Consider the following 12,254-nt stretch of genomic DNA (forward strand, 5'->3'; position numbering starts at 1 on the left):
GGGTGGCTCACACATTTGATCTGAGTACCTGGGAGGCAGAGGAACTCTAAATTTTAGGCCAGCCTGGTCTATAGAACAAGTTCCAAGACAACCAGGGAAACCCTGTCTGAAAAAAAAAAGAAAGATAAGAAAAAGAAGAAACAAAAAATGAATCAAGTGTTATATTGATGAGTAATATAGTTCTCTAAGCTCTGGCTTTATTTATTTGTTTGTTTGTTTGTTTGTTTGTTTCTGCATTACACAAAATGGTATTTTGCTTGCATGTTGTCCGAGCACAATGTGCATGCAGTGCCTGCAAAGGCCAGAAGAGGGCATTTGCGGTCTTGGTACTGGAATTATAGACAGGTATGAGCTGCTTTCTGGGAGTTAGGACTGCAGCTTGGGTCCTCTGGAAGAGCAGCCAGTGTTCTTAAACTGCGGAGCCATCTCTCCAGCCCCAACTCTGGCCTTCTTAAGTGGCATCAAACTACCCAGGCATGTTGGTTAGCTTGATTTATTGTTGAGTTAAACTTGGCTTTGATGGGCCATCTCTGATCCCTCTATGGGAATGACAGAAAGTATTAGAAATCCACAGTATAAAGTCTTATTTGTAAGAGGTCATTACATGGGTATGTAAGGAAACACATGGCGTTAGATAATAAATGATCTCCATTTCCATGTTGAGGGGGGTCATATTAAACATCATCCTACTTTAGCTTTAGTTTCTGAAACAGACTAGTGAGGACATACGTTACCAAGGTGATGGATTTACAGCATCCTTATGCCTCACAGAGGTGGCCTTACCAACAGGTAATTGACTTGGTACAGATGAGTCACTGTGTTGGTGATGCTAAAATGTATATAAATAAAATAAAATAAAATAAAATAGGTGTTCTAGAAAATATAGGTAAGTTTCCTAGTGCAGGTCCTATCGGACCTGCTTAAGAATCTCAACCTTCTTAATGCTGCGACCCATTAATACAGTTCCTCATGCTCTTTGTTGCTACTTCATAACTAACTTTACTATTGTTATGAATCATAATGTAAACAGGTTGAGAATGACTGGCTTAAGTTGAGAGCCTACTGGGGCAGAAGGAAGGAAGGAGCTGCCTTGTTATGCTGATCAGAGTTGAGGAGCTAGCCTCAGCTTCCTGTTCCTCTACCTTTCTCCCCTCTGACTCCAGCCCCTCAAGTGCAGCCCTATACAGAATGTCTTCATGCTAATTTAGATTGTAACTAAAAGAGAAGATTGGTTCTGTTTCTTTAATGTGTCTCCTGGTTTCCATTCATCCCATAGATCTCTCTGCTTTCCCAGGGTGTGTGTGTGTGTGTGTGTGTGTGTGTGTGTGTGATGTCATGTGTGGAGGGCAGAGGACAACTTGTGGAAGTTATTTAATCCCACAATATGCATCCTAGCAAACCAAACCTTTACTCACCGTGCCATACCTCTGGCCCCCTACTTTTCCTTTTAAGAATACATTTGAACTCAGAAGTACAGTGCCTTCGTCCTAGGAGATATTAGTGTTTATCATGTTATCAGGAGATGTTTGTTAAACCTGAAAGCTGTGAGGAGAATGACCAAATCCACAATTACCTAACTAAAGTAAGTTTCATTTAATACTGGCCAGGATGGTGGACAGTGCCCAGAGCCATATCCAGAATTCCCAGAGAATAGCAATGAATTGGGTTACAGAAGGCTAGGTACTAACTGTCTTCATCCAGAGTGAGGCATGAGGAGGGGTCGAGACCATATATTCTGATGTACTTCCTGCCTACATACATCTCACCTATGTGTGACCACACATATTTTGTGCAGCTGGGACAACCAACCTTGTTTACCAAAGTGAAAACACCTGGCTCATTACTGCGCCAAACAACAGCTTCCAGTGCAGGCATACAGTTTTTGCAACCTACTTTCAATAAGGGTTCAACCTCTCCTCTAGCCCACCAACCAGCAGAGGGAGTAGAAGAGAAAAGTTGTGGACCCGTTCAGCAAGAGTTCTTTGGCAGCAATTCAATCCCATAGCAAACACCAAATACGATTCAGCAGCTGCAGACCAGTCCTCTAGGCAGGCAGGCAGACACCAGGCACGAACCAGCAGCTGTAGTTCAGTTGCTGAAGAAACCACCAGGCTCATCAACCGACCTGAGGGGAGGCCGCAGAAGAAGCAAGCTGCCTCGGGAACCTGAGTGCTTGGTCGAGTTTGTCTCAAAGGCAGCATTATCACAAGTTGAGCTCAGCAACGATATGTAAGGTGAACCAATACACATGTGTCGTTAGCAAAAAGTAACAAGGCGGAGCAAACCAAACCAAGGCTCAGTGCCCCTCCCCCACTGTCTGTGGGCCATATTTATGCTCCTTCGTCAGGTGTCCTTTCACGAGTTTCCTGCATCCAAACATCCTTTCACCGGTGTCTGCTTCAGGAAAAGTCTTTTTCATGTCTGCTCTGGAAAACATGATCTGACAAAACTGACTTTCCAAAGAAACTAGACGTTTCCACTTCGCTCCAGCATCCCAGGGCGTAACTGTCCTTGGGCAAGTAGAGCAGGCTTTTTTTTTTTTTTTTTAAATAGATCTCCTATACACAGTAAGTTAAACTTAAAACATAACTTTAACATTCACAGTATTGTATACACAAACTGATGGTACATTTGGGAGAATTTAAAGAAATAGAGGCCAAGAGAAGCATGAACAGAATATACTCTACAAAGCGGGTGTGCCAGACTTTTTGAAAATGAGGACTAGGCAGCCATGATGCCTTACACCTGAATTTATCTGTCTGTCTGTCTGTCGTCTATCCATTGGTTTTGTTTTCAAAACAGTTTTCATGTGTTTGTTCTGCCATTGTTGTTTGAGACAGAGCTTCTTCACCTTGTAGTCCAGGCTAGCCCCAAACTCTTGATTCTTCTGCCTTAGGCTTCCGAGTACTAGGACCCCAGTTTATGCCACTGAGCATGTCTCTCATCCTTTCTCTTTGGAGTAGATGTGTCTGGTCCTCGTTTGAGACTGCAGACCCACTGCGTGCTCTGGAGGATAAGCTCGCTGCTCCTGCTCTTATCTGTAACTGGCAGAGGTGAACGTGTGACTCCTGTCCCAATTACAGATCCCTGTAACTGGGAAATCCCTGATCCACTTTCTGTGTCACACTTGGGATACAGTGTGATCATGGGTGTGACTGCAGCGGCTGAGCTACAGTTTGCAGTAGGCTTTTTGGCCAAGTGTAGATCACTGGACTTGATCTTTGGGTCTACACACATGACTGCTGAGGAATAGCCAACACAATCCCACTGTGGAGGTGGGCAGTCACCGGTGCTGAGTAGACCTCATAGCAAAGGTCTGGGGTGAGCTCAAGGCTGTCCCAAACGAAGGCTTTAAAGACTCAGTGGAATGCTATGTGGTTTCTCAAATCCCAGTCCACATCGGTCCTTGCTGACTGGCCACAGTGCTGTGGGACTAGGTGACAGCAAATATTAGCAAAGTGTTGTAGTAAATATTATCCTGGGCGTTTTTTACCCCACTCAGACCACATGCTTCTCAAATAAAAGACACAAAGCCTTCATATGAATAATAAACCTTAAAGTACTAGATCTGGGCAGATCTCTACCCTCTATGTATTTTGTGTCTACCCCTGTCAATAACTCAGGGATATCACTGCCTTGTTCAACTTGGGCCACTCCTACTCCAGCAGGCCAGCCCTCACTGCCCTGTGCTCACGATCCACCTACCCCACAGTGACTTCTTTGTTCTTTCTCTTTCCTCCTCCTGGTCTATGCCCAGGACCCAAAGCCCTGGAACCTTTGCTCCGCCCCCTCTTCTGCCCAGCCCAGGCTGGAATCTTTATCAACCAATCATGGAAAACTTGGAGGCAGGTTTCCAGGACAAAAGCTGGTGTGTGTGAGGATCTGCTCATCTTGGAGCAACCAGATCTTAGGGTCCAGTGTATAGCATTTGAATACAGAGCCCCAGACCAAGCCTTACACCCAAGGCTTTGCCAGCAGCGTTGAGCCTGAGACTTCACTGCTGTGATTACAAAGAAAGCAAAGCCACTTTCAAGGAGAAAGTCTTGACATTTATCAGATACAGAAGGCTCTCTCTCTCTCTTTCTCTCTCTCTCTCTCTCTCTCTCTCTCTCTCTCTCTGTGTGTGTGTGTGTATGTGTGTGTGTGTGTGTGTACGTGTGTGTTATGTTTAAAGAGTTCTTGAGTGAATTTCTGCTGAATAAATAATTTGAGAATTCATATAAAAATCATAGAGACTTATTACACCTATTATACCCAATTCAAAGACCACACTTAAAACTGCATTGATGAGGACCGAGCGATGCCTCCGTGGATGCTCTCGCAGAGGACCTGGGCCCAGTCCCCAGCACCACACGGCAGCTCACAACCATCTGTAACTCCAGTACCAGGAAATCTAATGTCCTTTTCTGGCCTCTGAAGGCATATATACACATGATGGTACGGCAAACATGCATGCAAACATGTGTGGGTGGTTATCCATGCACATATAAAAATGAAAGTGTAAAACCCTAAAATTGTATTGTTGACACTCTCAAAACCTAAGTAGAAAGCTACAATCACCAATGCTTAGGAGGTGGAGGCAAAGGGTTTGAAGTGTAAAGCCTTCCTCGTCTGGACAGTGGGTTTGAGGCCTGACTAGAACCCTCGGCTTCCTACATGTTAGCCAGACTCTACCATCTGAGCTATAACCCCAATCCAGACTTTTTTTTTATAAAGATGTATTTATTTATTTATTTAAGATAAGTGAGCACACTGTTTCACACACACCAGAAGAGGGCATCAGATCCCATTACAGATGGTTGGTTGCTGGGATTTGAACTCAGGACCTCTGGAAGAGCAGTCAGTGCTCTTAACCACTGAGCCATCTCTCCAGCCCTTCAGTCCAGGCTTTTCTCTGCTTTATTGCTTGTCCAGTTGTGTCGCTGCCTAGGCATAATGATAGTCATTTATTAGGAACAGAATTCCTTTGACTAAACAATAGAAAGAAAACTCATGGAAGTCTCCACTGCGGCAGTGCCAACGTAACTTAATGCTGCCATTTGCCTTTTAGGAAGCTCAGTGGACATGCTCTACAGTTTTGCTAAGTGCTCGAGGTTAGACCTGATCTTTGGTCTAAATGCATTATTAAGAACCCCAGACTTGCGGTGGAACAGCTCTAATGCCCAGCTTCTCCTCGACTACTGCTCCTCCAAGGGTTATAACATCTCCTGGGAACTGGGCAACGGTATGTATCTGGGAACATTTCATTTATAAATACAGCCCCTTGATGTTTTTCTGTTTTCATATTCCATCGGTCTCCACCTATTTTTTGAGGCAGGGTTTTTTGTTGAACTTAGAACTTAGTGATTAGCTAGATGTTTTGGGCCACTGAGCTCTGGGATTCCTGTTTTCTCCTCCCAGCCATTGCTTGGTTCTAGGAGTACTACTGTGCTAAACATTTATTGTGGGTCCTGGGAATATGAACTAAAGCTTTCTTGCTTGCTACAGCAGGCGCTTTGTTAACTGAGTCATTGTCCTGCCCTAAATGCTGGTGATGTTGGTTACATTGTTTTCCCTCTCCCTCTCCCCCTCCCCCTCTCTCTTTCTTTTTCTTCCTTCCTTTGTTGTTCAAGTGTGTATTATTTTTTTATTATAATATATGTGATAGGGGAAGGTCGAATGCCATTGCACACACATGAATAAATCAGAAGTCAGTTTCGCAAAGTTGGTTCTGTCCCCTTCCGGGTCCACGTGTGTTCTATGAAATGCTTCACCAGCCAGAATATCTCATTAGCTCATCTTCACGTTGTTTTGAAAACCCACAGAAGCCATCAGCTCCTGGCTTCCTCCCAGATTCCCATAAGCTTTGCAGTCTTTTAAACCTCTTGTGCTTAGCAAACTGATCTTTGTTTACATGTTGAGGTTGGCAGTTTGCTTTTCTTCCTTGCATTTGTCTCTCAGTCTGTCATGCAATCTCCACATGGCTGTCTGAATGAGAACTGTCTCCTGCCTATTCTTTTTATTTCTTGTCTTGTTTTCTCTCTGTGTGTGTGCTTGCATGCTTGTGTGTTTATGTTGTGTGTACACATGAACGTGCAAAGGCAAGTGAACACCCTAAAGTGTCATTCCTTGGTGCCTCCTACCTTTTTGTATGTGAGCAAGCTATGGTCTCTCACTCACCTTGGAACTCACCTGGAACTCACCTTGTAGACTAGGCTATCTGGAGAGCAAGCCACAGAGGTCCTCTTGTCTCTGCCTCTCCAGTGCTAGGTTTACAAATGTGCCACCATGTCCGGCTGTTTTTACATGGAGTCTGGGGATCAAATTCAGGTCCCCTGCTTGCAAGGCTGGTGTTTTACTGATTGCACTATGCCCCTAGTCCTCAGTTTTCAGTTGTTCTTTGTAAGGGAATAAATAAAAAGCTACTAAGTCCTGGAGATGACCTGCTTTCCAGATTCCCATAGATTTAACATTCTAGGTTTTGTAGTTCGAAAAACGTTTCTTGCTGTATGCTTGTGTTTATAGAACAGATGTTCAGGTGAGAGGTGAGTGTGAGACTTGCTGTCTTTCAGAGCCCAACAGTTTCTGGAAGAAAGCTCACATTTCTGTCAATGGATCCCAGTTGGGAGAAGACTTTGTGGAGCTGCATAAACTTCTACAAAAGTCAGCTTTCCGAAACGCAAAACTCTATGGTCCTGACATTGGTCAGCCTCGAAAGAAGACAGTTGAGCTGCTGAGAAGGTAGGAACTGGGGATGAACAGCTACTTCCTCCTCCTCCTCCTCCTCCTCCTCTTCCTCCTCCTCTTCCTCCTTCCTCTTCTTCTTCCTCTTCTTTTCCCCCTTCTCCTTCCCTTTTACTTCTCCCTCCTTCACTTCCTCCTTCTCTCTCTCCTCCTGTTTTCTTGCTTTTTCAAGGTAGGATTTCTCCGTGTAGCCCCGGCTCTCCTGGAACTTGTTATACAGACCAGGGTGGCTTAGAACTCAGAGGCTCACCTGCCTCTGCCTCTAGATTCTGGGATTAAAGGTATATGCCTCCACCACCTGGAGCCTTCTTATTTTTTTAATGCTTAGAAGAAGTACTTAAAATTAGCCTGCTGAACCGAGTTTAGATGGCCCCAATTTTGTTGTATGAAGATGAAGTGGAACATGTGCCTCTGTCAGGCCTGAGTAAGGGATATAGATCGATGTCCTAGATTCTCCTCTCAGCCTGTTTGATCCAACTCTTACTGGTCTTGACATAAACAATGAGCTGGATCATGTCGATGACTTCTGTCTTCTCTGTGACTGACTTGGAGGTCAGGGGGAACTAGATGATGACAGAGAAGTCAAGCTTGTTCTTCCAGGGGATGCGATCAATCGCTGAGGTATTCAAATTGCCTCTGGAGCTGTAGGGTCTCGGGCTGTGGGAGGAGGGTGACGTGCTCTTCTTTCAGTGGCCTTGACTTTGGCTTCAGCTCTGAGAGGGACAGGGGTTTCCTCCTTAGCTTTTGCTGCTCTCTTGGCAAGAAAGCAGAACCACTTTTCTTCCAGCGGAGAAGCCCCAGTAGTCCACAGATTAGTCAACAGTTTGCTGCTCAATTATTTGGTTTGCCAAAATAGAAAACATTGGCTTAAAATTCCAAGGATTCTGGAGCAAACGTCGAGTAGGATTAATGATGTTTGAGTTGCTTGACACTCATGTCATAATCAGACATCCCCAGGGAAAAAAGGTCTTCCGAAGCACACGTTCGTTTGAGGGTAAGTGACCCCCACCATGAAATGTTTCTTCTAGTTTCCTGAAGGCTGGCGGAAAAGTGATCGACTCTCTTACGTGGCACCAGTAAGTACTCACCGTACAATATTCCATTACTGATGTCAGTGTGTCTAACATTAGTTACATTACAAATGGCCGCTAATAGGCTGGAGAGCTGGCTCAGCGGTAAGAGCTCCACTTGCTGTTCTTTCAGAAGACCTGGCTTTGGTTCCCAGCTCACAAACATCTGTAACTCCATTTCTAAGAGATCCAACACCCTTGTCTGGCCTCCAGGGGTACTACACACACGTGTGCATGTAACTCATACAGACATACATTTACGCACAGAAACTAAAAATGAGTTGGGTGTAGTGGTACACATCTTTAATCTTAGCTCTCAGGAGATCTCTGTGAATTCAAGTCCAGCCTGGTCTACATATTGAGTTCCATGACAACCAAGGCTACAGGGTAAGACTGTGTCTCTAAATAAACAAACAAAATTTTTAATAGAGATTTTTTTTCTGATGTTGGTTTGTTTTCTGTTCTGATTCTTTTAGACAAAGTCTCTGTGCAATCCCACCCCCTTTTCCTTTTTGTTTTTTTGAGACATGGTTTCCTTGTGCAGCCCTGGCTATCCTGGAACTCACTTTGTCCAAGCTGACCTCAGACTCAGAGTTCCACCTGCCTCTGCCTCCCGAGTGTGGGATTAAAGGTGTGCACCACCCACCACCTCCTGCCAAAAGAAGATTTCTTAATGCTGAAAACATAATTCCAGTTGTATTTACTGTTATTTTTGCCTGACTGTTGATGGACTTTGAAAAGTTCAAGTAATGAGCAGGCAGCATCTCGAATGTCATTATACAAAAATTGTAATATTAACGAAACAAAAATGTAATGTTGTTTTAAGTAATGTGGTAGTCCTTACAAAGATGGAGGCACGTGGCCAACTGAGCCATGCACTACAGATGCAGGTAAAAGCAGCTGCTTGTCCAGGAATGAGTAACGCTGAGCACCTGTATTCTGCCGTCTCTTCCTAAGGTGAAGGAACTGATTGACACATAGTCATTTGGGCAAAGTAGTTCCTTCCTCGAGTTCGTTCCTCTCTGGAAGAACTTCTGCCTTTTAAAAAGTAATAGTAATGAGAAAGGGTATGAAAAAGAACAAGGTTCACCACTGACTTAACAGCAGGGAGTAAACTGTAATTTTTTTTTTCTGAATAATTTAGTTACTACTTGAATGGCCGTTCTGCTACCAAAGAAGATTTTCTGAGCTCTGATGTGCTGGACACGTTTATCCTATCTGTGCAGAAAATTCTGAAGGTAATAGTTTTTCATGCCACACTAGTCTCTATGGTACAGTCGAATGGTGTCTGTGGATATGTGTATCAACATTTTTTATCCTAATTTTAAAGAGTAAACACTATGTTTCACTCCTTGGTTTCCTAAGCAATGGATCTTATTTAGATATGATGATTAGAAATTGGAATACTCCCAATGGCCTTTCAGTGGAGTTAACTATTATTGGCCATGTTTCTTTCTCTTCCTTCGGTACCTTAGCAGGCCCATAAAAGAGACGTGTGCAGACCTGAGTAGTCACCGATGTATTTGTAATCAATAGGACAGATGAGCCTAGAGACTCAGCACGTGCTTTGTGCACTGTTCAGTCAGCGCTGAGGTGTTTGACTTGTTTTCGATGACCTTGTTCCTCAGGTAACTAAGGAAATGACACCTGGCAAGAAGGTCTGGTTGGGAGAGACGAGCTCTGCCTACGGCGGCGGGGCGCCCTTACTGTCCAACACCTTTGCAGCTGGCTTTATGTGAGTGACACTGTGTGGCCCTTAGGCTCAGATCCCAGTTCTTCTGCACCCACCGATGGCAGCCAAAACTTGTGTCAAGTCTGGTTTCTGGGGTAGAGCCCTAAAATTGTATGCCAAGGACTTAGGAAAAAAGCAGTTTTCCAGGTTGGAGAGATGGCTCAGTGGTTAAGAGCGCTGGATGCACGTTCAGGACTGGGGTTCAAGTCCCAGCACCCACATGGTAACTGCAGTTTTAGGAGATTCAGTGCTCTCTTACAGTTCCACGGGCACTGTACACACAAACACACATGCAGGCGAGAACACTCCAACACTTCAATGGAAGGTCTGCTAAACCTGTTGGACATCTTTACTTGGTGTCCCCAGCCAACCGTTGCAAACAAGTATAACATTTTTTAAATCAAGTTTGGCTGGGCATGATGGCACATATTTGTTATTCTAGCTACACAGGAAACTGAGGCAGGGGGTTGACATGTTCAAGATCTGATTGGACTACAGAGTGAGTTCAAGGCCAGGCTGGACAACTAAGAATCCTGTCTCAAAACAAAAAAAAAAAAAAAAACACGAAATGAGGCCTGAAGATATGTCAGTGACAGAGAGCCTGCTAGAGTGTTCTTGGGCCCCAAGCCTGACCCACAGTGTGACTATGGTAACGGTGATGATGATGGTGGTGGTGATGATGAGGATGATGATAAAGAGGAGGAGAAGGATTAAGGGGGAAAAAAAGAAACAATTATTATGCTCTAAAAACAGGCCAAAGAATTTGTGCAATCTTTCTGTCACTGTGGAAAAATACCCAAGATAAACCGTGTAAGAAAGGTTTATTTGGGCTCACTATGGGAGGTTTCAGCCCTGGACCGCTCGGTCCTGTTGCCTTTGGGTCTATGAAACAGACTGTTATGGCAGAAGTGAGTGGTACTAAACTGTTCACCTCATGGGTGATCAGAAGCAAAAGAGGAGCCAGGAGGACCTGGTACCCTTTCCCCCAAGGACCTACGTCCTCCAGCTAGGTCTTCCTGCCTCACACAAGCACCAGTAGCTAAGGCCAGGCCTTTGGAGACCGTTTAAGGTCCAAACCATCAGAATCCTTCACCGAGGAAGCTTGCTGTTTTCTAGGAGCCCACAGCTCCCTCATGAACCCTGTGGGAAAAGAAAGGAGGTGAGTAAGGAGAGGAAAGAAGGGTGGGGGAGGGGAGGGATGAGGATGAATGTCCTCCCAGAGTTTGGGTTCCGGGAACGCTTAGTGTGTGTGCAGCTTCATTGCAGAGTCTCAAGAAGCTTCGCCCTGAAATACTTACCGTCACATTCAGAGGGTGACCTGTGGACTTCGGGACTGTCGGTGACAGCTCACTGACCACTGCACACACTTGGTTGTTTAGAGCAGGGGTTGCTACTAGTCAGCACCTGCTGCTCTTCACCCTGGATCCTGCCGAGGCTCCCCCACTTCCGTTCCTACTCCTTTGTGCCCACCACCTTCCATTTTATGCAGTAGAATCAAACATGAGCCTTCGGTGTTTGCAAGGGCACACGGAACTGAAAGACGGAAGAGTTTGCCATTCGCTGAAGATGTGAGGGAGATGGTCCTAGTGGACTGGTTGTGGTTCTGTGTGGCCGACGTTTGACTTCACTGTTGGCTGCTGTCTTCTCCCTCTCCCTCTCGCTCTCCCTCCCCTTTCCTGAGTGTGTGTGTGTGTGTGTGTATGTGTGTGTGTGTGTGTGTGTGCGCATGCACTCGCGCGCACACGGTAGGGGTGAAGGATTGAGACCACTGGATAAGGAACTGTCTCTTTAATTCTGCTCTGCAGAAGTTGTCTTGTCCTGGAAGAAACTCCTCCAGCCTGTCATTCTAGGAGGGTGTGTCCTTTACCATCCCTTTTGAGCAACTTATTCTCAATTAACGACATTCTTATGGTTGGTTTCCTGTCAACTCCTCCCACCTACATGAACAAATCTACATGTAATTAGAATGGAATGACTTTGTTTTCCAACCTAAAGAGAGCTCTTGTCACTCTGTCCTAGGTGGCTGGATAAATTGGGCCTGGCAGCCCAGATGGGCATAGAGGTCGTGATGAGGCAGGTGTTCTTCGGGGCCGGCAACTACCACTTAGTGGATGAGAACTTCGAGCCGTTACCTGTAAGTGACCGCATTCTCCTGTGTCTGTGCGCAGAGGGAAGTCTGCCCTGGCCCGGTACTAACCTCTTGGGGATAGTTGGTGCCCTCAGTAAAGAGCCATGTGTGGCTGGGAGGACCCTTTTGGATTTTTTTTTCTTTCTTTTTTCTGTGACTCGAGGATAGAAATTAAAAATCAGGAATTATTTTTAAAATATTTCCCCCTCCAAAAAAAAAAAAAAAGCAAAAAAGCTAGGTGGTGGTAATCCCAGCCTTCAGGAGGCAGAGACAGTGAGTTCAAGGCCAGCCTGGTCTACAGAGTGAGTTCCAGGACAGCCAAGGCTACACCTGTCTTGAAAAAAACAAGGGAAAAAACCCTACTTGGAGTATGGTGTGCATTTTATTTAAAAATTTGAGTGAATGTTTTGCAGATTTTAGCAAGTCAAAGGTAAGGTTGCTGCTCCAGGACTGGGGGGCCACTTAGTGTGGGAAAGTGCTTATTGCATTTCCGTTTTTGTTTTGTTTTGTTCTCATTTATTTTCGAGACAAGAACTCTCTATTATGTAGCTCAGGCTGTCCTGGAACTCACTATGTACCTCAGGCTAGCCACGGTCTCACA

The 12,254-nt window shown here is 45.0% G+C and overlaps 1 protein-coding gene across 1 annotated transcript in view; it reads left to right on the top strand.

The window, feature by feature from the left end:
• The window catches only part of HPSE (heparanase), a gene marked incomplete at its 3' end in the record, with an annotated part of 34,312 nt that overhangs the window by 14,380 nt on the left and 7,678 nt on the right, over positions 1-12,254 (top strand). The window contains exons 4-9 of the mRNA XM_080925749.1: positions 5,051-5,224; positions 6,552-6,720; positions 7,752-7,799; positions 8,938-9,031; positions 9,422-9,528; positions 11,545-11,659. Of these exons, the coding sequence (XP_080781875.1) occupies positions 5,051-5,224; positions 6,552-6,720; positions 7,752-7,799; positions 8,938-9,031; positions 9,422-9,528; positions 11,545-11,659 (707 nt within the window). The remainder of the gene's footprint in view (positions 1-5,050; positions 5,225-6,551; positions 6,721-7,751; positions 7,800-8,937; positions 9,032-9,421; positions 9,529-11,544; positions 11,660-12,254) is intronic.

This window comes from Micromys minutus, assembly GCF_963924665.1.
Source record: "Micromys minutus genome assembly, chromosome: 11".
In the NCBI taxonomy this organism is placed as follows: Eukaryota; Metazoa; Chordata; class Mammalia; order Rodentia; family Muridae; genus Micromys; species Micromys minutus.